Here is a 24,935-nt window from a genome sequence, read left to right as displayed (position 1 = left end):
TTTTTCTGTAGTGCCTAATCTCCATGTTACTATTCTTTGTTATATTGTGTGTAGTACCCTATAGCTTTGTTACTATTCTTCATAACATTGTCTGTAGTGCCCAATCTCCATGTTACTATTCTTTGTTACATTGTCTGTAGTGCCCAATCTCCCTGTAACTGTTCTTTGTTACATTGTCTGTAGTGCCCAATCTCCCTGTAGCTATCCTTTGTTACATTGTCTGCAGCGCCCAATCGCATTGTTACTATTCTTTGTTACATTGTCTGTAGCACCCAATCTCCTTGTTACTATTCTTTGTAACATTGTCTGTAGCGCCCAGTCTCCATGTAACTATTCTTTATTACATGGTCTGTGGCGCCTCTTGGCTCAGCTCCCTGTACTTGTTACCGTGATGGTGGCACCGAGTCTCGCTGCCCCTTTTCTTTCTTAAATTGACTGCACCGTTTGTTCTCAGTGCTCCTCTTCTTTGGTACATTTACTAAGGTGCTTGGCGTCTCTGCTCCTCTTCTTCCAATGGTTCCTCTCTCGCTATTATAAGTTATGAACTTTACTCCAATTAAAGTATTCTCCTTGAGCTTGAGCTGTTAAGTGAGCACCTTTGTATGTCCAACTATCTTTCCTTGTGGCCACTAGTGTGACCACAAAATGGCTTTGAATCGCTTTTACCTCACCCTCAGAAGACACGTGCATTCATGTATGAGGTGAAGTATTAGTTGGCCTAAACGCTGGTGTTGGGTGAATACTGGCTGCTCCAATCATGCTGCATGGGAAGGGTAGAGGGGTAGAAGCTTGTGAGTGAAAATGTATGGAGAAGTTCTAGGCACACATAAGAGTGCACATGGAGAGTGGAGTGGAGATTGTACTGTGAGTGTAGGACTACGGAGGTAGTTTACATTTATGTGTAAGTGAGATGTTTGCGGGTCGTGGATGAGCTTCAATTATGGTGCAGCAAGCACTGTGCACCGATAGGGCGAGAAGTAGCTGGACTTAGTTTAAGAGGTTGCGCATAGGCTGGTTGTGCACAGTGCAGCATTGTGGAGGAAGCGCTGTGCATATTAGTAGATCCTGTGCATGAAGGCCAGATATGTGCTCAGATAGTGGCGATATGGGCAAGCAACACGACTAAGGATAGGACAAGAGTACTGAGATACCAGCTGTATGAAAATAAGTCTAAATTCTGGTCTAGGAATTGCAATGAAGGAGGCCAGAAAATGAAACCTTCATCGTCAGGTGGAGCAGCTGCCATGTCCCATATCCACCAAGAAGTGTCAGCAATCCATTACTGGTCTTGTGGGTCAGTGAGAGATCAGTGACTGGCAGATGTTCACGTCCTAATCATATAAGCTGCACACCCAGACAGTTCATTAGTAGGTGCTCCCTACTCAAACAACAGTACGTCATCCATTGCTTACCAAAGGTCTCGCTGACTAACATGTCCTATGCGTAGGGGTGGTCTTTCGTCACCAGAGTAGTTTTCAAAATAGTGAGACTTCCAGTTAGGATGATGAGGCAATGTGCATCTCTGCACAGCTTTAACACACTTACGTGTGATCTGGTATGTTAAAAAGAGGAGGGGACCATCTTTCTTAGCTGCGTATGCAGTAATGTATTGATGCCCTAAGGTCCACCTTTCCCTTTGTTCAAGAAAATAAATGGTTTTCGATTTTAGATTTAGAAAGTGAGTCCAATCTTAGCTGAATTTCACTAATATCTGAAATGAGGGATACACCAGCATGTGGTGTACCTATTCAGTCACTTTAGAAAATTAATTTGTGATAAAATGCTTAACCAAAATGTGCAGGGCAAAGCCACTGATTACCATTTCATTCCATATGCTTAATCAGTACAACCACAGGGGTTTTATATAGTAGTGAGTCAGTTCTGTGCCGGTGCTTTTACTGAATTAGCATCAAATGTTAATAAAATTATGGAATTTCCTACCTGCCGAGCTAAGAGCCACTGAGAATCATTTGGAGTTCAGGAGAATGGTTACTATATTGGTTATTACCAACCTGAGCCATCTGAGAATCTGTATGATCTTGTTCACAAAGACAAGAGGGAATACAAATGCTGTCCTTGCTGTCCACAGGCAGATGCCATGCACTACACATTACTGATCAAGAGAGAACAAGACAGACCTACTCCCCATACAAAATCCCCTTCCTCAGATGAAAGGAGAACCTGCTCAGTAAGTGCTTTACAGGTTTCCATTTATGCTTTTGTTGCAGGGTAGGCATTTGTCAACATAATTTTACCTATCCAGATACATAGATAGCATGCTATCTGTATGAATAGGTGCTTGGGCACCCCATATGGGGTAGTATGGGGGTAGCAAGTTTTATACAAATGATACAGTGCAATGTGCTGACCCTCAAGTAAATAATCCTAAAACCATGCATGACAAAATGTTTTAAATGTAAAACTAATGACTGAATCCCTCTCCTTCCTTTCTATTGAGTAGTCCTCTATTGATCACACCTAACTCCTCTTAATTTAATCTACCACAAATAAACTGGAGTAAATGTATGGAATGGTTTCTTTGATAGTGCAAGAGTAACCCCAACAACCATTAATAAACAATACTAACCCATAAACACAGGATGATCCACTATTCTTGGGTCCTGCAGTAGTGTACTGCCCACTGTAATGCACTTCAAGGCCGCATCAGGGGTAGTAATAGCTAGATTAATGCAATTACAGTACAACACAAAATAATACTATAAGCATAGCCATTTATGCACCAGGATTCATCTTCAGTGTGGGTACTGACTTAGTGCCTGATTTAAAGTTTGACCGACCAGATACTCAATCACAAATGTAATGGACAGCCCATCCACCACATTACAAGTGCTATAAAATATAATACACTTGTAATACGGCAGATATGATATCCGTCACATTTGTGATGGTGTATCCTATCCACGAAACTGTAAATCAGGCTCAAAAAGTCATAGTCAGTACTTGTAGTATGTATGGGTAGGGTTGCTGGGGCAACGTGGGTAGGAGTACGGTTCTCTCCATTTGTGATGGGTGAAGGAAACTATGCTAAAAGGATTCTCTGTTCTCTCTGGGGACTTGGTACAGGCATGGTAACATTATGAGGTACTTTCAAGTGGAGAAGGAGAATGCTAAAAGCTACTGCATTACGATGTTTATTAAGTGATCCATTTACCTAGAAAGAGAAAAGCAATAGTGGCACTATTTGGAGTTACTAAGTGTTGTCCAACATTCTGAATTTAGGAGATAAATGAACTCCTTTTTAGTAGCGTCAGACCAAAAGTAGAATTGTGGTCTTTTTGTCTGATGTCTGCAAAATATTAGTTGATTGACATGTGTGGATACATTGTATTTACTAATGTAAATGCAATTTACAGTTGATAAACACTGACATTTATAAGATTTAGGTGTATATAAACAAGCACTTTGGTTTCTGCCATTTTATGTTTGTTCATTTGATAACTAGAAGTAATTTACATAGTGTCAGTGTGTTACTGAGATATCGCCCAGTGGCAGCAATGTTTCTGGGCATGTGTACAGAGTGAACTGCATTGTACCATTCATTTCTAGATGGAAATAAGTGAGTCAATGGTTTTTACGGTTGAGTTTGATATATGGGTTGTTTTTTGACAGTGGATGTCCACTTGTACTGTGAGGTGCACTGTGGAGTGCCACTGAGTGTACTGAAGTTGATCCTGCTTTGACAACACAGTAAAACCTGTGAGGAATGTGTCACCAAGCTTGGTTACTGTGACGTTCTTTGTGTGTGTGACAAATCTGGTAGTTTAACATTGGTGTAAGGGTGTGTACTGCTCGATTTTCCCGGCCCTATTGTGTTGATGGGTGATTAGGGTGACTTCAGTCTATTACCATTCAAGCCTAAGGGTTAGAGTAGTGAATGAAGTCTATTTACTAGGCACTTCGACATGATCCTGTGTTCTTCCCCATAGATTAGGGCTTGCACACATATCCTAGGGGATAGATTCGTTAGTATTAGGGATAACCTGCCCTGTAGTGAGGGTATTTCATGGAGCCGTGCTGAATTCAGGCCTGGTAGGCCTCAAACGGGAGAGACTCCATCTTTCTTTCTGCTCCGGCAGCTTGAGATGCTTCTAGGTTAAAGGGGATGTTTTAGTTATGAGGTGTTATTCGCTTGGAGAGAACCGGTTCAGACCGGCCCTTATCGAAGGATTGTATTTTTCTTCATGCCGAAGACACTACATCAGGCCGGCCGGCTGGGAAAGTGTCCTTGGTACGGGGAGGTACAAGAATTTGGAGGGCGGCAGGTTACGGGCCGGAATTTTCCATGAGGAAATGCACCTCTATATTAGTGAAAGTCTGAGGCAGTTATGACGCACTTAATTCTGTCCGTAGGCGGCATCTAGCCGTTAGCAGTAAAGCTACTACTTATTCCAGGGAAGACAGATGACAAACTTGAAGGCGGAGAAAAACCGAGAGACAGATACTCTTCTAGCAGAATTGCCAGAGAGGAGAGAGTAGCCGATGAGGAAGAGGTCCCAGTGACTCGGAGAAGGGAGACTACGGAGGTGTGACCTCCAGGCGAGCCGAGACACAGACGAGAAGGGAACCTAGATGACCATTGAGTGCAGGCTACACACGACTAAGGTGATGTCGACCCCTTTCTTATTAGAGTGTACAACCTAATCTTTCACTTTTCTTTGCAGGTTATGTGTTACACAGTAATGTTATGTGATTGCGTATATAATAAATAATAAAGTATCCAGTTTGTAGTGAATCAACATGTGCTGCGTGTTCTTGTATAAGAGGGTAGCCTATTCTTCTAGTCAGCTGTGACTTGACATGAACAGATGTTAACCCTGATCAGGTAAGTGGTAACTGAACAAGGGAGAGAGGAGCCTCTCGAACCAGAGAACAGGTTGTGCTCAAATTGGCAGTTCTTGTGTGATCTGATAAATAGTAAAACTGATTCCCCTGTTGTATGTTATGGTAATCATAGGATGAACTTGTGAGGCTGTCGTCTGGGTAGGAAGTCCTGGGTCCGTCTGGGACCGCGAGGCTAAGGCTGCCGTCTGGGTAGGAAGTCCTGGGTCCGTCTGGGATCGCGAGGCCGCCACTTGTATTATAAGAGGTATATATACATGTATGTATATATATATATATATGTATATAGTAGGAATTCCCTGTCCTTAGGTGGTATATATGTATATATCGGTGGTTACTTGTTGTGAATAGGCCCTAGGGAGAGGGTAACGTTCTGGCTGGGTTAGAGAGGCTCTGATGAGCGGGTCCTATCTGATCCGAAAACCCAAGCAGAACATTTGGCGTCACGAACCGTTTTCGAAACCTGTGTGCGTCGTGTTGTCTCGTGTTTGCTTTCGGCGTGTGCGCGGTTTTGTTTGTATATTTTTTGTGGTATACTTGTGTGTATAGTTTTTTCTTCTTCTTTCTTTTCTTCTTTCTTTTTCACGATGTTTTCTAGAAAGTCAAAATCTACTTTTAAGTTGCCCGTTGATATTCCCGGATGGGATTCAACGCCTTATGAAGCCTTAGCCCGTGAGTGGGCTGATTCTACTGGTTTGAGTGAGAATTGGAATTCTTCTTTGGAGCTGGCGGAGCCGGCTAATGTGATTACTTGTTTACAGAAGGCACCCATCTCGAAGGGTGAGGAGATTCCCATTTTGGGGCGCAGAGGTTGGATTGTTCTGTCTGCGTACAGGATTCTGCATGAGAGATTGTTGAAGCTACAGATATCTCTTAAGGATGTGGAAGCGCACTTTGTTGAGATTCAGAATTCTCATACTTTGTTGCGGTGTCAAAATAAGTTGCTTGCTGACAAACTTGAGACTTACCAGACTGTTGCCGAGAGGGCGGCTGTGCGAATTGCTCGTTATAAATACAAGAATCGGCGCGGTCGGGTTTCGACGCGAAAAGTGCGTCTGGTCGTGGCGAAAGCCGGACTGGATTGGAATCCTGATGAATGGGATGGTAATATCTGGAATTCGAGTGATTCTTGTTCCTCGGGTGAGGAATCTGTCAAGCGCGAGTCCTCTCGCTCCCGCCATGATTGTAAGCCTGCTTCTCGCACCTCTGATGGTGCACCCCGTGATTGCGCTCGTCCTTCGAGCGGGGTTGATGCTTCTTCCGCTGATTGTTCCTCTACGTGTGCTGGTCGAGCTCCTTGTGATGCTCATCCCGCGGTCTCGGTGCATCCAGTTTTTCGTCGGAAGTTGCAGCAGTCTCCCGCTGCTCCGCAGGGTGTTTCTTTAGACTCTTTAGAGGACTTTACTCAACAGGAAATTAGTGATATTTTGCAGCGATTTCGGCAGCGAGCTGGTGAGACCTTGCTCTCATGGATGGTGCGCCTGTATGAACTGGGCGCTGCTGGTATTATGTTAGATAATGGCGATTGTTTGAAGTTTTGTTCCTTGAGTTCGGATTCTACTGCACAGGATCATTTTCGTAACTATAATGGTGGTGGTCAAATTTCTTTACTTCAATTAGCGACTGAGGGTTGTAATATAAAGTATCCTACTGAGTCTGATTGGCCTGTGAATGACAAACCGTGGTATACTTTGCGCGACGCTGCACAACGTCTCAAAGAGGAGGTGATGAAAACGGCAATTTTTCTGGGTACTGCTGACAGGTTGCTTGATGGTTCATTGACATCTTCTGTGCGGAATCGTATTATTCGTTCTTCCCCTGTTGCTTATAAGCAGGTCATGATGACTTTATTGATTAATCAGACTGGTAACGTGTTATCTACGGTACTGGAATCGGTACGCCAACTCGGTGAGTTGGGTGAGTGGTTTAAACCTGAACGTCAGTCCCGGCCTGACACTCGTACTCCTGGTGACAATAAACTTACTAGACGTGATATCTTTTCTGGTCTTCTGGCCGATGGTGTGCGGAGGGAGGACATTGACGGTGAGACTACTGCTCGTTTGTGGGAGTTGTTTCGCAAACGTGGCTTGGATCGGAAGGAGGGTGCCCGGCGTGTTCGGACGACTGAGTGTGATCGTGGTTTTTCTGACGGTAGCGGTGATGACGACCGCCGTGGGCGCTCTGTTCGTCGTGATGATCGACGTTATGTACGTGATATGTCCCCCCGTCGTGAGAGGGATAGGGAGAGAGAAGAGGAAAGAGAGAGGGGAAAAAATGATTATGTTTACAGCAGACGTAGAGATGATAGGGATCAATCCCCTGAGTTGAGGAGGAGAGAGGATCGTCATAGTTTGGCCGATCGAAACCAGCAGTGCAATGCAGATGACACGAATCCATTTCGTACTGGGAATGGATATGAACAGGAGGTACCGATACCTAAGAAACGTGAGAGTCTTTATCCTGATTTATCCTGGTACACGGAATGCAGTAAGCATGACTAGGAAATAGGTCAAGCTCCAGTACACAGATGGGCTCACAGAGATAATAGACCCTATGTAGATATTGAAATTTATTGGAGACATCGTAATATCCAAAGGGCCCGAGCATTGGTGGATACAGGAGCGGAGGCCACTCTTATTCATGGAAAATCAAAGAGGTTTACAGGTCAGTCTTTTACAATTACTGGACTGGGTGGAAAGGAAACTCCTGCCGTTCAAACTTTACTTGAAATGAGAATAGGTAGAATCCCTAGAAAAGAATACTCTGTACTAGTGGTGCCACTCTTGGAATTCATAATTGGAATTGATATTTTGAGAGGAATGACTTTGCATTTAGATGATGGATGTTACCAATTTGGAACTACGCATTATATATCGTCCAGGCCTATACGGGTTGGTCGTTTACGAATGCCCCCCATAAAAGTTCCTCAGGCGACAAAAGTGGTTTGTCAGAAGCAGTATCGTATTCCAGGTGGTCATGAAGAGATTAGTACCACTATTCAGGAGTTGGTGGATGCAGGTGTTATAGCCCCGGTTACTTCTGCTTGGAATAATCCTGTTTGGCCTGTACGTAAGAGTGATAATTCTTGGCGTATGACTGTTGATTATCGAGAATTGAACAAACACACACCCTCCTTGACCGTTGCGGTACCGGATGTCATTACTCTAATTGAAAGAATCCAAAAACATCCAGGTACATGGTATGCGTCCATTGATATTGCTAATGCTTTCTTTTCGATTCCGATTGCCCCTGAGTGTCAGGAACAGTTCAGTTTTACGTGGAATGGGCGTCAGATGACGTTTAGAAGTCTTCCTCAGGGCTATGTACATAGCCCTACGATATGTCACCGGCTGGTGGCAGAGCATTTGGCTGAGGTACCGGTTCATCCACAAATTCAGATGTGTCATTATATTGATGATGTTTTGATCCAAGGCGAAACACAAGAGGATGTTCAGACCCAATTGGACAGAGTCATTGAGTGCCTGCGTGAGAAAGGTTGGGAAATCAATCCGGATAAATTACAAGGCCCGTCCCAGGCTGTAAAGTTTTTGGGTATTAATTGGCATGCAGGACACCGTGAAGTTATCCCTCAGGTTAAACAGAAAATTCTTGATTTTGCAGTTCCGAGGAATAGGAAAGAAGCCCAAAGCTTCATTGGTTTATTTGGTTTTTGGCGTCAGCATATTCCTCATTTGAGTCAAATATTGGCCCCCTTGTACCGTGTCACTCGTAAAAAGAATGCATTTGAATGGGATAAACCACAACAAGATGCGTTCAACCTAGCAAAAGAGGCAATTCAACATGCTTTGGATTTATGGCCCGTACGTGATGGTGAGGTGGATTTGAATGTGTCTGTACAGGGCCTTTATGCGAATTGGAGTTTGTGGCAGAAGCAAGGCAGGAGTAGAGTGCCGTTGGGTTTCTGGACCAAAAAGTTACCTGATGCTGGTGAGCGTTATACACCTTTTGAGAAACAGTTACTTGCATGTTATTGGGCTCTGGTGGATACCGAGCAACTGACTTTGGGTCATGATATAGTTTTGCGACCTGAAATTCCTATCATGCAGTCGGTTATGAGTTCGCCGAAAACTCACCGAATTGGACATGCTCAAGAGGCGAGTGTGATTAAATGGAAATGGTATATACAAGACAGGGCACGTGTGGGACAGAAAGGAATTGCATCTTTACATGAGCAGGTGGCGCGAGCGCCATCGACTGAGACTGAGAGTGAATGTTCCGTACCTTTAGTACAGGAGTCTCCTGTCAAGTGGGGTAGACCTTTTGATGATTTGTCTGCAGAGGACAGAAACCATGCCTGGTTTACGGATGGTTCAGCAAGGTTCATAGGGACGAAACGGTACTGGAAAGCGGTGTCCTATAATCCGATCACACAAAAATTGCTGAGCACAACTGGTGAAGGTAAGAGCAGTCAATTTGCTGAACTTTATGCTGTTTATCAAGTTCTGAAACAAGAGTTACCTGGCACATGTCATATTTTCACCGATTCTTGGTCTACTGCCAATGGACTGGCAGTTTGGTTACCGACTTGGCATTCCCATAATTGGGAATTGCATTCAAAACAATTGTGGGGAAAAGAATTATGGCAGGAGATTTGGGAGATGCTCCCACAGAGTACTGTTACAATCTTCCATGTGGATGCTCACACCCCGATAGATTCTCTTGACAAATTTTTTCATGACATTGCAGATGAGAAATCTAAAATTGCTGAGGCAGTGGTGGACAGGCAAGATTCTGATATTGCGGGATTGGCGAAATGGGCCCACCAGAAGGCAGGACATTTTGGAGAGAAAGCCACTAGCAGGTGGGCTGCTGATCGAGGAATTTATATTCCCCTAGATTTGATTAAGAATGTTATTTTACATTGTCCCATTTGTCAGCATATCAGACAGCGCAAAGTGCCCCAAATTATTAAAGGTCATTTACATCGCGGGAAACTGCCCGCTCAAATTTGGCAGATTGATTACATCGGTCCACTTCCCATGAGTAGGAATTGTCATTATGTTTGCACTATTGTCGATACATACAGTGGCCTGTTGGTAGCCCTTCCCTGTAAGCAAGCTACCCAATTGAATACCATTAAAACATTGGAATTGATTATGATGTATTATGGTGTGCCATTCCAAATTCAATCTGATAATGCATCCCATTTTCGTGGAAGATTGGTACAGGAATTCTGTGTGGAAAACAATATTGATTGGGTATTTCATATCCCATACTATCCGCAGGCCTCGGGTCTTGTGGAGAGATTGAATGGTCTGCTGAAGGAGCAGCTGCGTAAATTGACAGATGACAAATATAAGAATTGGCGAGACTTTTTGCCCCAAGCGTTATTAATTTTGAATAATCGTCCTTTTCTAAATGCTGAATCTCCACTTATGCGTTTGTTCCCTCCGAATGTTAATGCTCAGCCAAATGAAATCAGAGAGACTGTGATGTACTGGGAAATTACTCCCGGAGCTTTGGCTCCATGTAGAGCGACCCCAGGGTCGGCAGGTTTAGACTTGCATGCCATGGATGACACCGTTATTAAAGGTAAAGATCGGGTCATCATCGCGACCGGTGTTGGTGTTCATATACCACCCGGGAATTTTGGATTAATCGCCCCTAGATCGGGGCTGGCTGTAAAAGGCATTCAGGTACTTGGAGGGGTCATTGACAGTGATTATCAGGGAGAGATTAAGGTGCTCCTGCTGAATAGCAGTGAGGCTGACTTGCTGATCCATCGAACTGACCGAGTGGCTCAATTACTCATAATGCCTGTCTTCAGTGGTGGGATGGTAAAAGGCACTGCCCCAACTTTGCTAACTGTACGAGGCCAGAAAGGTTTTGGCTCCACAGATATCCCTGGGGCCAGGGTTTGGGTGCAGTCGCCTAAGAATCCCCCTGAACAAGCAGAGGTCATTGCCACCGGTCATGACAACACCATTTTAGTTATGAGACCAGGGAAAGATAGCTGGGAAGCGGTCCCGGCTGACGAATGTTACTTACGAGAATGATTAATGCCTGTATTTGATTCTCTTTCAGATCATTCTTTGGACTGTTGCTGCAGGATGTGTCGTCGTCGGACTATTTTCGGGTTGGTTCGACGAGAGAGGAGGAATCCCGTCGACCCGGGATGAGCTACGCACCCGAGTGTCGCGTTCCCTCGCTGCGTGGGATTCGTCATCGAACTTTTGGACCTTACTGGCGAAAAGGGTGACCGATGCCCCTCACTTTTGTTTGACGCCGATGAGATCTGTACAGGACATCTTAGCGACCTGTCTGGTTGCTGTCCCTGCTTCGCTGGAAACTTTGACTAATATTTTTAACATTTCAAAGGCTCGCCCCAATGTTCTTCTGGGCGATTTTGCCACCCATGCGTATTGCCCCTTATGTACTGAACTACCAGACCAGATACCCCCCGTCCAGTCCCAAATAGTTACCTATAATATCACACAAGGAGATATGTGTTTTTTTCCTTACGTGTAATCCTAGTGCAATTTCTGAATGTCTGCGTCTAAAATTGAAAGGTGCTACTTCCTTCACCCTTCATGAGCGAACTTTGTGCTTTCAAAGGACACCGAAAACATGTGCTTCGGTCCACAACAATATGACTTGCAAGAGTTTGGTAGTTACCCCTAGTACTACCTGCCGGATGGCTTTTCTCATGTGGTAATACTTCCTGGCCATATGTCCCCGCAAATATTTCTGGTGGCCCTTGTGCCATTACGAGACTCAGTTTACTGATGTTCTCGTCACATCCGAATGCCAATTCTCGTGTGATTCGAGATACAGTGATGTTACAGGAGGATTGTGACTCATCTTTGCATTTATATTCCAAGTCTGAATACCTTAGCCTGGCTATTTCAATTATTGGTGTTCCTGCTTTGGCGGTTTATAATGCTAAATCTATTGAGAAAATGGCCTGCTGGATGGTAAAATCCATTAATCATACTTCTACAGTCCTGTCTGACATGCTGTTAGACGCCCAGGGTGAACGGAGAGCCATCTTGCAAAATCGAGCGGCCATTGATTATCTTTTGCTTAAACATGGGCACGATTGTTCTGATTTCGAGGGTCTTTGTTGTTTTAACTTGTCTGATCATACACAATCCATTCGCGCTCACATTGACAGGCTACATGACTTGACGGAGGAAGTTAGAAAACACATTGACCAGGGCTGGTTTGACTGGCTCTTTAATTGGTTACCTGATTTGTATCTGTTACGTCAAGTATTAGGAGGTATTCTGATTACCATCGCTGTTTTGATTTCTATCTGTTGCTTTATTCAGTGTATTCCTTCACTACTTCAATTTTGCACATTTGGTACTAGACATAGATCAGTTAGCTTTGTTTCATATTATTCTTCCACAGATGTTAGTTCTGTTTAATGAATGTATAATAGACTGAAGTCAAGGGTGAAATGTACTGCTCGATTTTCCCGGCCCTATTGTGTTGATGGGTGATTAGGGTGACTTCAGTCTATTACCATTCAAGCCTAAGGGTTAGAGTAGTGAATGAAGTCTATTTACTAGGCACTTCGACATGATCCTGTGTTCTTCCCCATAGATTAGGGCTTGCACACATATCCTAGGGGATAGATTCGTTAGTATTAGGGATAACCTGCCCTGTAGTGAGGGTATTTCATGGAGCCGTGCTGAATTCAGGCCTGGTAGGCCTCAAACGGGAGAGACTCCATCTTTCTTTCTGCTCCGGCAGCTTGAGATGCTTCTAGGTTAAAGGGGATGTTTTAGTTATGAGGTGTTATTCGCTTGGAGAGAACCGGTTCAGACCGGCCCTTATCGAAGGATTGTATTTTTCTTCATGCCGAAGACACTACATCAGGCCGGCCGGCTGGGAAAGTGTCCTTGGTACGGGGAGGTACAAGAATTTGGAGGGCGGCAGGTTACGGGCCGGAATTTTCCATGAGGAAATGCACCTCTATATTAGTGAAAGTCTGAGGCAGTTATGACGCACTTAATTCTGTCCGTAGGCGGCATCTAGCCGTTAGCAGTAAAGCTACTACTTATTCCAGGGAAGACAGATGACAAACTTGAAGGCGGAGAAAAACCGAGAGACAGATACTCTTCTAGCAGAATTGCCAGAGAGGAGAGAGTAGCCGATGAGGAAGAGGTCCCAGTGACTCGGAGAAGGGAGACTACGGAGGTGTGACCTCCAGGCGAGCCGAGACACAGACGAGAAGGGAACCTAGATGACCATTGAGTGCAGGCTACACACGACTAAGGTGATGTCGACCCCTTTCTTATTAGAGTGTACAACCTAATCTTTCACTTTTCTTTGCAGGTTATGTGTTACACAGTAATGTTATGTGATTGCGTATATAATAAATAATAAAGTATCCAGTTTGTAGTGAATCAACATGTGCTGCGTGTTCTTGTATAAGAGGGTAGCCTATTCTTCTAGTCAGCTGTGACTTGACATGAACAGATGTTAACCCTGATCAGGTAAGTGGTAACTGAACAAGGGAGAGAGGAGCCTCTCGAACCAGAGAACAGGTTGTGCTCAAATTGGCAGTTCTTGTGTGATCTGATAAATAGTAAAACTGATTCCCCTGTTGTATGTTATGGTAATCATAGGATGAACTTGTGAGGCTGCCGTCTGGGTAGGAAGTCCTGGGTCCGTCTGGGACCGCGAGGCTAAGGCTGCCGTCTGGGTAGGAAGTCCTGGGTCCGTCTGGGACCGCGAGGCTAAGGCTGCCGTCTGGGTAGGAAGTCCTGGGTCCGTCTGGGACCGCGAGGCTAAGGCTGCCGCCTGGGTAGAAAGTCCTGGGTCCGTCTGGGACCGCGAGGCTAAGGCTGCCGTCTGGGTAGGAAGTCCTGGGTCCGTCTGGGACCGCGAGGCTAAGGCTGCCGCCTGGGTAGGAAGTCCTGGGTCCGTCTGGGACCGCGAGGCTAAGGCTGCCGTCTGGGTAGGAAGTCCTGGGTCCGTATGGGACCGCGAGGCTGAGGCTGCCGTCTGGGTAGGAAGTCCTGGGTCCGTCTGGGACCGCGAGGCTGAGGCTGCCGTCTGGGTAGGAAGTCCTGGGTCCGTCTGGGACCGCGAGGCTGAGGCTGCCGCCTGGGTAGGAAGTCCTGGGTCCGTCTGGGACCGCGAGGCTGAGGCTGCCGTCTGGGTAGGAAGTCCTGGGTCCGTCTGGGACCGCGAGGCTAAGGCTGCCGTCTGGGTAGGAAGTCCTGGGTCCGTCTGGGATCGCGAGGCCGCCACTTGTATTATAAGAGGTATATATACATGTATGTATATATATATATATGTATATAGTAGGAATTCCCTGTCCTTAGGTGGTATATATGTATATATCGGTGGTTACTTGTTGTGAATAGGCCCTAGGGAGAGGGTAACGTTCTGGCTGGGTTAGAGAGGCTCTGATGAGCGGGTCTTATCTGATCCGAAAACCCAAGCAGAACAGGGTGTAACCAGGTACATTATATTTTGTTGTGATGAGGGGGTGAGGGGGTTCTTGTGTTGTTTGTTTTTATAATATTTGACTTCCTGATCACACACAGTGTATTGGCAATGTTACTGTCAATGCAAAAATGTCAATCTTTGCATGCATGTATAATATATATATATATATATATATATATATATATATATATATATATATATATATATATATATATATATATATATAAAACATGAAAAAACAAGGGTTACAGGGACATTATAGTAAGGCTCCGATTTCACTCATAAAAAAACACTCAAATTCAGCAGCTACAGTTACCTGAGCTAACTATAACTTCTGACCCCGCAATGCACTGCTTATGAACTCACATGTTACATCACTGATAACATCATCAAGTGAGAGTTTATGAGTGTTAAACATATGTACTAACCTACTACAAAAGTAAGATTAGTACACTAGTTGTACTACAAATGAGTGATACTATCTTTAAAATTTGTGATCTGAGTGGGTGTGTGACTGTATCAGTGTGTGAGTGGATGTGTGAGTGGCTGTATGGGTGTGTGAGTGCATGCATGAGTGGCTGTATGGGTGAATGAGTGGATTTCTGACTATGTCTGTAGGTGTGTCAGTGGTTAGATGGGCGTGTGGGTGGGTAACTGAGTGGTTGTATGGGTGTGTGAGTGGTTTTGTGGGTGTGTGTGTGGCTGTATGGGTGAGTTAGTGGCTGTGTGAGTGACTGTATGGGGAGTGAGCGGGTGTCTCAATGGCTGTATGAGGGAGTGGGTGTGTACATGGCTGTATTGGTAAGTGAGCGGCTGTTTGTGTGAGTGTTTGGCTAAGTGACTTGGTGTGTGAGTGGTTGTATTGGAGAGGGAGTGTCTGTGTGAATGACTGTATGGGTGAGTAAGCAGATATGTGAGTGCTTGTATGAATGTGTGAATAAGTATGTAAGTGGTTGTGTGGGTATGTGAGTGTTTGTATGGTTGAATGAGTGGAGTGGCTGTATTTAGAGGCTGTATGCGTGTGAGTGGCTGTATAGGTGAATACGTCTGTGTGTGAATAGACGTATCAGTGAGTGTATAGCTGTGTGAGTGGTTGGGTAGCTGAGTGACTGGTTGTATGAGTGGCTGCTTGGGTGAGTGAATGGTTGTGTGAGCGGCTGTATGGCTGAGTGAGCAGGTGTGGGAATGGCTCTATGAAGGAGAGAATGGGTGTGTGAGTACTTGTATGGGTCTGTGAACGGGCATGGGAGTGGTTGTGTGAGGGGGTGTACAAGGCACTGTATGGAGGTGTGAGTGGGTGTGTGAGTGGTTCTGTGGATGATGTCATCAGTGATGTTATTTGAGATGTCATAAGTGATGTAATATGTGAGGTCATAAGTAGTGCATTGCGGGGGAGTAAGTTATAGTTAGCTCAGGTAAATATAACTGCTGAATTTCTTTTTGTTTCATATTTATTTATTGAGAAAAAGAAATAAAAAATACATAGAAACAAGAATATGTATACAATATTCTAAAATAACTTGTGTTCATACAAAGTAACAATACATCATATATAATAATAAACGATAAGTAATAGATAAATTATATAAAATTATAAAGCAAATGAAGAAAATAATTTTAGTATATATATATATATATGAAGATAAGTAATATAAGTTTTGTAGAGTAGAAAAAGGAAAAGGTAATAGAGAAAACCTAAATGAATACACAAAAATTAGGTAAATAATGAATAAGTATATGTAAATGAATTTATATAAATTAAAGAAGTATTAGAATATAAGGTTATATCGTATGAGAAGAGTGGAAAGAAAGGAATTCAAGGATTGTGAAGGAAAGGAGCCCAGATTTGCTGAAAAATTTCCTCTTGATCCTGTAATCTATAAATAATACGTTCATGAGAAGCAGTTTGAATCATTGCTACCATCCATTAACTGCTGAATTTCAATGGCTTTTGTATGGGTAAAATCTGCACCTATCTATAACGTCTCTGTAACCTTTGTTTTTTTCAGTGAATTTCAATGGTTTTTATAATTCTATTTCCTAGCTATACCATCCCTGTAATCTTTGTTTTTTTCCAGTGAATTTCTACGTTGCTTTAAAAATCTATTACATAACTATAACGTCCCTGTAACATTTGGTTTTCAAAGTGAATTTCTACGTTTTTTTAACTACTAGGCATGTTTGCAAAGTGGTGGAGAAAGGATACGGGCCTTCGAACAGCTCTCAGCAATCACGCTGTTTGGGTCTTACTGTTGGTAAAAGGAGGGCTTCTTGTCCCCCAAGTACCCTCAGCATTCAAAGCAACTTCATCCCCTAACAAGTAGTGCACCAGGAGTGGTGGGGAAACAGGGCAGGATCTCTGACGTTCTCTCAGCAATCCCGCTATGTGGGACTTTCTGGAGGTAACAGGAGGAGTTGTTGGCCCATAAGAAAAACACAAAGAGGAGTAAATCCAGAAGACTGATCAGAGTCTCTGAAATCCTGGGAAACACACACACATTACGAGAAGAACTAATTCTTTTTAGAAGACCCCTCGCTCACCAACCTGGTTGGTGACATGCTTCATCATAGGGGTCCCACCTGAACAGCCGAGTGCCGTCCAGGTGTGCTGCAACACCTGATTACAGTGGAGCTGGTAGTTCTTCGTAGTGCAAGTGAGTGAGTAGTGGATTAAAAATGGGCCAAATGTACTCACCAAAACGATTTTATTCTGGAGTCACTGATCCATGTTAAAAACAGCAATGAGATACCTTCATTGGTTAGATTGACCACTGGTATCTAAAAGTGAAATGATGTGCTAAAAAAGTGAAAAAAGACGGTCTACATGTTTCAACCTATGTGGTGTTATTACTTAGGTTTTCGTCAGGACCAAGTGTAGTGACCCGAGCGGTGTACATACGCTAAGATGTACCCTACTCTTGATCACCAAGACCTAACCATTTACTCACAGTCAGGTGGCCTGTCATCAAATTCGAAGACAGGAGGAAATAACAAGACGCGTAATAGCGTGCCTCATGGAAGCCAGGGTCGAGGTGGCAGCTCAGGAAACACGATTATGTGGAGCTGGACACCGGCAATTGTGCCTACCCTAACCGACCCGTACCGACTCCCTGAGGAAGTTGGGGACTTCATCCCCCAATCAGTAGTGGGCCAGGAAGCGTGTTTGCAGAGAGGTGGAGAAAGCAGGCAGGCCTCACACGAGCTCTCAACAATCCTGCTGTGTGAGACTTACTAGAGGTCGCAGGAGTGGTTGTTGGCTCCCAAGTACCCTCACCAGCCAAGGGGACATCATCCCCCAACAAGATGTGCAACAAGATGTGACTCCAAGTGCTAATTGGCTGACCTCCTCTTCAGAGCCACAGAGACATAAAAGGCTCCCACAATCTTAAAGCCGCACCTGGGCCCAGCCTGAGTGAGTCCTGAACCACCAAGAGGTGTCCCACCATCCCTGGACTCTTGGTTGTAGCACTAAAGGTGCCCATATGGGCAACTTCCAAAATGGAGGACTTAGACAAAATTTGGCCCAAAAGTGCTCTGAGAACTAGGAGAAGAGCAGTACCAACCTGTTCACCTATCCGCTCGAGGTGCATCGTCGATCGGATTGAATTTGCGGCTTCTACTACTATGTTCTCCGCAGCAGCAAATCTGTTTCAATGGTCCTTCACTAAAGGGGTATCTGACGTTGTAGAACTATCTTCGGTTACAACCCTCTGCCTCGTCCTGCTGGAGATTTTCGACTTCCATTTCGGATACTAAGCCCGGAGGTAAAAAATCTTCACCGTAGCTTCGCTCCAAGTCCTTTCGACGACAACGCTCCCTCCTAGGACACTCCTGCAGCCTTGTCTCGCAGAAATTCTACCTCCTCAAACATTATTCTACAAAAAAATGTCTACGTCCAAAGGTATGCGCTGACCAGGCCCCATCCACTTCTTGTATCCGAATAGTTCTTCCTCGCAGTTGACCTTAACTTTCAACTTTGACCCAGTCTCGTGTGAATAGATGTACGCGGTTGGCGCTTTGAACTTTTAGTTGCTAGTTTTTACTAAAAACATTTAGAATTCATAACTACAGTTCTACAGATTGGAGTTTTGTCATCTAGGTGTCAAATAATGTATTCAAATGTGCTCTATTTTCTAAATTGTTTTGCGAGTTTTCTTGTGTTGTGTTTTCACTTTATCACTGTTTATGTGCTGCATAAAAACTTTACACATTGCCTCTAATCTGCTATTATTTAATTATCCAAGCAGCTATGGATCCCTTGAGTAGGAGTCATCATGGGCCACAGGTTAAGAACCGCTGGTATAGAGTATCTTCCAGGTGCTCACTGTTACAGGATGAGTTGACTTTGCCCAGTTACACTGGCGGTGGAGCTATTATGCTGGTTTTTGAGGTTGTACGTTAGCATATGAGCAGGGTGAGTTGAGAATAACTCCGAAAAGTGTCACCTCCATGCCAGTTATATGTGACATGCGGGATATGAAATTCATGTGCTAATAGCTTTTCTGTCATTTGAGAGTGTGCTGGCAGTCAGCGGGAGTGAGAAGCTTCTACCCAAACAATAGTTTGTTCTTTGTCACTTGCAACAAGCAGAGCGTGTGGAGTTTTTGTTGCAATATAGGGATGGGAGCAGGGTACCTGCTGCCGTTCATTTCTCTTGCTTTGTTCTGTAGTTTGCATCAAGTTGGGCTATGGAGTCTCTGGTACCAGTAGTTTTACTTCAAGGCAAGTGAGCCTTATTTTGTTGCTAGTGTGAGGAAGCCACAGCTACACTTCCTGCGTAGTATGTAGGAATACGTTTTCGAGTTAGCGTTGTATTTGTAGTGATGCTGTCAATCTGCCTTCATTATGATGTCAGCTGATGTTTAGGGGGGGGTCCCTCGAATGGGTCTCCGGTGATTTCAGGCACCGGCAAAAAGGGGTACCTATTATTTCCCTGGTGAAAAGAGACAAACATCCTACTGAAAACAGTGTTGTAAAAGAACTCCATGTAATCCTCAATTTTCTCCCTGCACCGTTACCCCATTTCTGATAAAGAATCACACTGTAAATACTTTTACACTTAGAGGGAGAGGGGACTGTGTTAGCAAGCATGCATTTCATTACAGTTTTAAAAGGGATAACAACCTTATTGTATGATTTGTATGAATACGTTTAGAGCTGCCGATTCCAAGCGGCCTGATTATGCCTGAGTACATACACACACACACGCACACCCACCCACACACACACACATATTTCTTACAATGGGATTGAAGGGGTCAGCATTAACAAGTCTAAATACCACTGAAATAAGTTATAAATACAATTGCGAGGGGTGGATATTAACCCTGGGCATAGTTAGCATAGTAGCGCTATGCGTAGCTACGCGAAGTGCACTTCACACTACACGAGATACGCGTAGCACTAAGCGAACTGCGTAGTACGCTGTTCGCGATGCTTGCACAGTGCCGGATGCTTGTCCGCACTGTGCAATCATTGCAAACAGCATCTTGCACAGTGCAAGCAGTCGGTTTCTGCCGCTCGAGTAGATTTTTACTCGAGCGGCAGCTTTCTCAATGCGGACTGGTAGTTTCTCATCACGAGTGGTCGCGAGGGTGGATATACACGTTTCCAGGCTGGGTGATGGATTGTATAAAGTAAAACTTGTGTGCCTGTAAATTGTTATCTAGATGTACGTCGTCACGTGGACAGTAACCTTGTCCAGGGGACGGAAATCATCTTTTTCAGAGGGTGGCTGGTCCATACTTTTTGCTGAACGCCCTCATTTAAGTTTCTATGAGGAGGGACTGTGCAGGTGTGGTGTCTGAAAAAAAGAGTACATACAGATATTTGTGTAAAGTAGTGCATGAAGGAACTGCGCCCAGTATGAATTTGCTGAAAGAGGACCTTGCTGGATTCCTGACACACCTCACTCAGTAAGCATTTCCAAATCAAATACAAAATGATGCTAGAGTAGATTTTTGCTCAGCACGAAGCGGAAGACTGCACCACAGGACGGATACACCCAGGGCAGTGCGGGATAAAAGAGGGCAAGTGCTCAGAATAGAAACACCTGCCAGGAGTCTCTTGCTGCGGGGATCCGAGGGGAGTGTGTTAAATGGAAAGCAACTCCAGCCGAGCAGCAAGAAATTCTGATTCACACCTACCTGCTGTCTCCAATCTTCTCCTGCGAGACTGTCAGCTTCTCGGCTCTGTCAGCTGATATCCTGCCACTTGGCTTTTTGCCGGCTTTCTAGAGTAGGAGGGAAAGGGAAAACAGACGTAAACATACATTGACTGTATACACGTGTTTGACTATCTAGGCAAGCTGACAACAACGGCTTTTAATTTCAAGTGTATTTTACTTCAATTTGTAGCTCGTGCTTTCGACTTCCTTCCCGAGCCCATGAGCTCCCTCGCGGAAGGCTCTATATGCGACACAGTGGAGGGGGCAATTATCTCGAATCTTCTACAGTGGAAGACATGCCAGCGCGTGTATCTGCACACGGCGAGACAGAGAACCGCATGACATTATGCCTCGAGCAAAGGAACACTGCGTCCCAAGACCTGTTTTTTTCTTTCACCAGACGTCACTCTGCCAGTCTTTTTCTGCGACATATTTCCTCCCAGGTATTTGTTATTCTGCTTTTCTCTACTTCTCAGGATTCTTAACCCCTTCCCTGCTCATGACGGAACCACTCCGTCATGAGCCACGGTCGCGCTGTGCTCATGACGGAGTGGTTCCGTCATGCCGCGGCCGTTAGCTGTCGCTCCGCCCACGCGGCGCCTTTTCCCCGCCTGTGCGGGCATCTAACGTAAGTGGGCGGCGCCGTGACAGAACCACTCCGTCATGAGCACAGCTCACCCGTGACTCATGACGGCGTGGTTCCGTCATGAGCATGGCGGCGCCGCGCACACTTAAAACACCCCCAGCGCTGCGGCGGAATTCGCGCCACAGCGAAGGGGTTAATATCTGTGTTTGTGAAGAAAAAAAACCAGAATAGCGCATGCGTGCGTACAACAGGGGCCTTCTGTCTGTTTTTTAGTGTACTGGACGCTGAAATTGGAAAATGTTACACTTGGGCCCGCCCCATTACAAGTCAAGTGATAATGGGGCCATAAACTCAGACCTTACTCCGAATTAAAGATTCTCGCCAGTAATTCGAACTGTGAAGACTGGAATTGCAAGCATTCAGCAAGGGCCTCACGTTTGGAAATGCCATAACCTGTAATATCAGGGTCGACTTTAGGGCGGTGCGACCGGTGCGACCGGTGCCACCGCACCGCGTGCTGACTTCACATGGGGGCGCCTGTTTGCTTAAAAGCACCTGCTGCTGCATTCCTGGCCTCAAGCAATTTTCAGTCAACAATTAAAATGTCAAGAAAACTCCAGTGATTAATGTTCTTCCAGGCAAGATCGGAGTTTTTTGTCTTAGTAGAAGTTTTGACTCGTGGAAGTTTTGAAGGTAGCGCAGAGGGTTAATATGCCTGCTGCAAATAACATGTACCATGCAGACAACAAAGTGAATATAATGTAAACAGGTCAGTGGGTTACTGCTCTTGTCAGAGACTTCCTTTTGTTAGTTTCAGTTTACAGTGAGCTATTAACTGTCATCAAAGAACTGCGTGCAGACTTCAAGGTATAAATTAGAGCTATGGATTTTTTCCCTAGACTTTCATTATTGTAATGTTGCAAAAAGGGTTTATTTTGGGTACAAACGGTTCTTGCTATTAAAGAGAGCCCCAATCCATTGTGTTACATTTTAATTTCAGAGTTTGTGCTTCTCCAGACCAAGTACTCTGCAACATTTACTATACACTGATTTACAGACCTACGATGGATTGTCTCTGTGTAATGTGTGTGTTATCTAAAATGCTTTGACACCCTTCACTTTTATGGGTGACGCTATAAAATTAATAAACTGCATCTGAGAGAGAGGTTATGGAGACTGTTAAAGTGTGGTAGTGAGGGTATCCATGACTGAGGTGGTCGTTGGGGGCGCCAAAAAACATTGTCGCACTGGGCGCCACTAGTGCTAAAGCCGCCCTGTGTAATATGAACCGGTATCTCTGGGATCGGAATTAGCTTGCTTTGGAAAGTTGTACCTGAAATAGTTTCCCCTAGAAATACCGAATGCAGATGTACCAGACCTCGATTTACTGGACCAAGAATTATCGTGCGCATGTAAAGGAAAGCAGAAAAACACGAACTACATCACCAGGGGTGAGCAGGAAGTAGATCCAACTTCTGGATCTGGAACAGACAGTTTATGTCACGTGCAGACACAGACAAATACACAAGCTCCCAAACCACAGCATACGGTCCATACACCTGACACTTGGGGGAAAAAACAATAACATCCGACTTGGAGAATCTAGAGAACAGGGCAGAGGATAATACAGACATGCCCAGAAATGCTTCCAGGGCTAGACAAATCAATTATGCTGCACCAGCCACAATAGAACCGACCACAGCAAGCACCACTTGCGGGTCAGGTCCTTTTCACAAGCCTTGAGATAACTGACGGGGATAATGAGCCCATCCAGAGAGGGAGGAGGAGGATTGGTGTACTAAACACTGGCTGAGCCTAGGTCATGGCAGGTTACTAAACCCAAAAAACAGGGTCTGAAGGCAATACCTGCAGTCAATAGCACAAGCGATAAATAAGGTACAAGATGATCCTTAAATTCCTCGGCAATAGAGGACTTCCCACTTGGTAGGATTAATCAGGAGGTAGGGGTAAACCCTTTGGGTGCTGCCTGCATAAGTGGAATGGCTCCTGTGGCTTCCTCCAGTCAACCTCCTCAGCCAGGTCCTGGCGGTAGTAGCTCAATGCTGGCATGTTTTTTGCATCTCCCTTCATTGTTTTGGGTATGGCCCAAGCTGAAAGGTTTTCAGGAGACCCTTAAAGCTTTCACTCATTTATGGCTCAATGTAATTAACATTGTTTTGTCTAAACCTCAGCAATTTTCTACCAATCAAGTCCAAGTAATGCTCATGTTATCATATCCCTGCAAAAACGGTTAACCCTGGTCAACCCTGCTGATTTTAAATCAAAGGCGTAGGCCTTACAATTATGTTGTTTTTGTACAACAGTTCACAGCAGTATTTGGCAAGCAATGCTCAATCAGCAGTTCTTTTGGGTTTGTTCACCTTACACCAAAAAGAAGGGTCTAATTAAGTTCACCAGTTATTACCAACAATTGGTGGCAGAAGACACTTGGATTGATGGGGCTGTTGCAGCAGCATTTTACCATAGCTTTAGAGAAGATTTAAAGACGGCCCTTTTGATTGTGGTTAATAAAGGCCTTCCATAACCACGGCCCTTATACATCTAACCCCTATTGCTTCTCTCTTTGCTTAGCATCAACGCAGTCTATGACACAAAATGCAATAAATCATTTCATAATCCTTTTTTATTATTTTCCACAATCCTTCATAAAGCTTTATTTACATTGCAGTTCAACACATTCCAAATGAATATCTCATTAAACAAAAGAATTCACAAAATCCACTTATAATGTAGTTGCAAAAGAGTTTTCATTTTTAAGAAATAAATTATTAACATAAGTGCATTAGTTATCATGACTAGGACGCATCCTGCTGCATTGAGAATCATTCACATTTATTGAATACAAAAGTGTCTGTTTAATTTAATCCAGGTAAAGAAAAATGGGGTAATAAATTCTAGTTTCATGGGTGATAGTCAATTGGATCCAGGGGACCAAATGGGAAACTCCTAACCCATTGAAACAAGAGACTTGGTTTGGGTGAAAGACAGAGCTGGAAAACTAGATCTGGATTTTTTTTTTTACAACACATTTTATTTGTGTCTGTGGCTTATTACACAATACTGTACGGATGCAGTCCGAGGTGGTCCACTTCGTGTCGCACTTCAGCACTGCTGCCATGTGATAAGAAGATTAGTGTAATGCATTAATTAAACTAGCCCGCCCCTCCCCCCCCTTCCCCAACTTAGTCTGGCCCTTCCCACATGAGCTGGTTTGTCAGAGTGCTCCGCTAGCTGCTCCCGTTCACGCTCAGACATTCCAATATACATACTGTACAGTGTTAGACTTGCAGGACGTATGAACCACTAAAAGTGTAAGCTGAAAGAGGGCCTGGACAGTAAAGTATCCAGTAGTCCCGCGCTACAGGGACTGGTGGCGGTGCCAGGACCTTGAACGGTTCCATTGTGGTTTCCCAGTCCAAGGAAATGATCTTTTTGTGCAGTCCCCGGGCTTCCTCCCGACGGATAGCATCACTCTCTGCACTACCCCACCTCACCACCTCCCTGTGCCAGCCATCGAGCGATGGGGGTGCAACCGACTTCCACCACATCGTTATGGAGAGTTTGACCAGAAGTAGTGTTAAATCTATAAAACGAAGCTGTACCCTCTGTGTTTTAGGGCGTCGAGTCAGCCCCAGTAGGCAGACTGCAGGCGTGCCCGGGACAGGGATCCCAACCGTGGATTTGATCAATGTGACTACTTCCGACCAGTAAGATGCAAGCACAGGGCACTGCCAGAGCATGTGTAGTAAGTTAGCGTCTTCTAGCTTACATCTGGGGCAGCGATGTTGTGTGGCTGGGAATATGCGCTGCAGCCGATGCGGGGTGAGATATGCCCAGTGTAACACCATGTAGTGAATGAACTTAAATTTGGCGTTG

At 44.6% G+C, this 24,935-nt stretch overlaps 1 protein-coding gene across 1 annotated transcript in view; it reads right to left on the bottom strand.

The window, feature by feature from the left end:
- MORN1 (MORN repeat containing 1) overlaps positions 1 to 24,935 on the bottom strand; it is a 1,183,871-nt gene that overhangs the window by 400,959 nt on the left and 757,977 nt on the right. The window contains exon 12 of the mRNA XM_085609315.1: positions 20,433 to 20,518. Coding sequence (XP_085465441.1) covers positions 20,433 to 20,518 — 86 coding nt within the window. The remainder of the gene's footprint in view (positions 1 to 20,432; positions 20,519 to 24,935) is intronic.

Source organism: Triturus cristatus, chromosome 1_2 (assembly GCF_964204655.1).
Source record: "Triturus cristatus chromosome 1_2, aTriCri1.1, whole genome shotgun sequence".
Taxonomy (NCBI): Eukaryota; Metazoa; Chordata; class Amphibia; order Caudata; family Salamandridae; genus Triturus; species Triturus cristatus.
The sequence above is the reverse complement of the archived record's forward strand: the minus strand, read 5'-3'. Positions and strand labels throughout refer to the sequence as shown.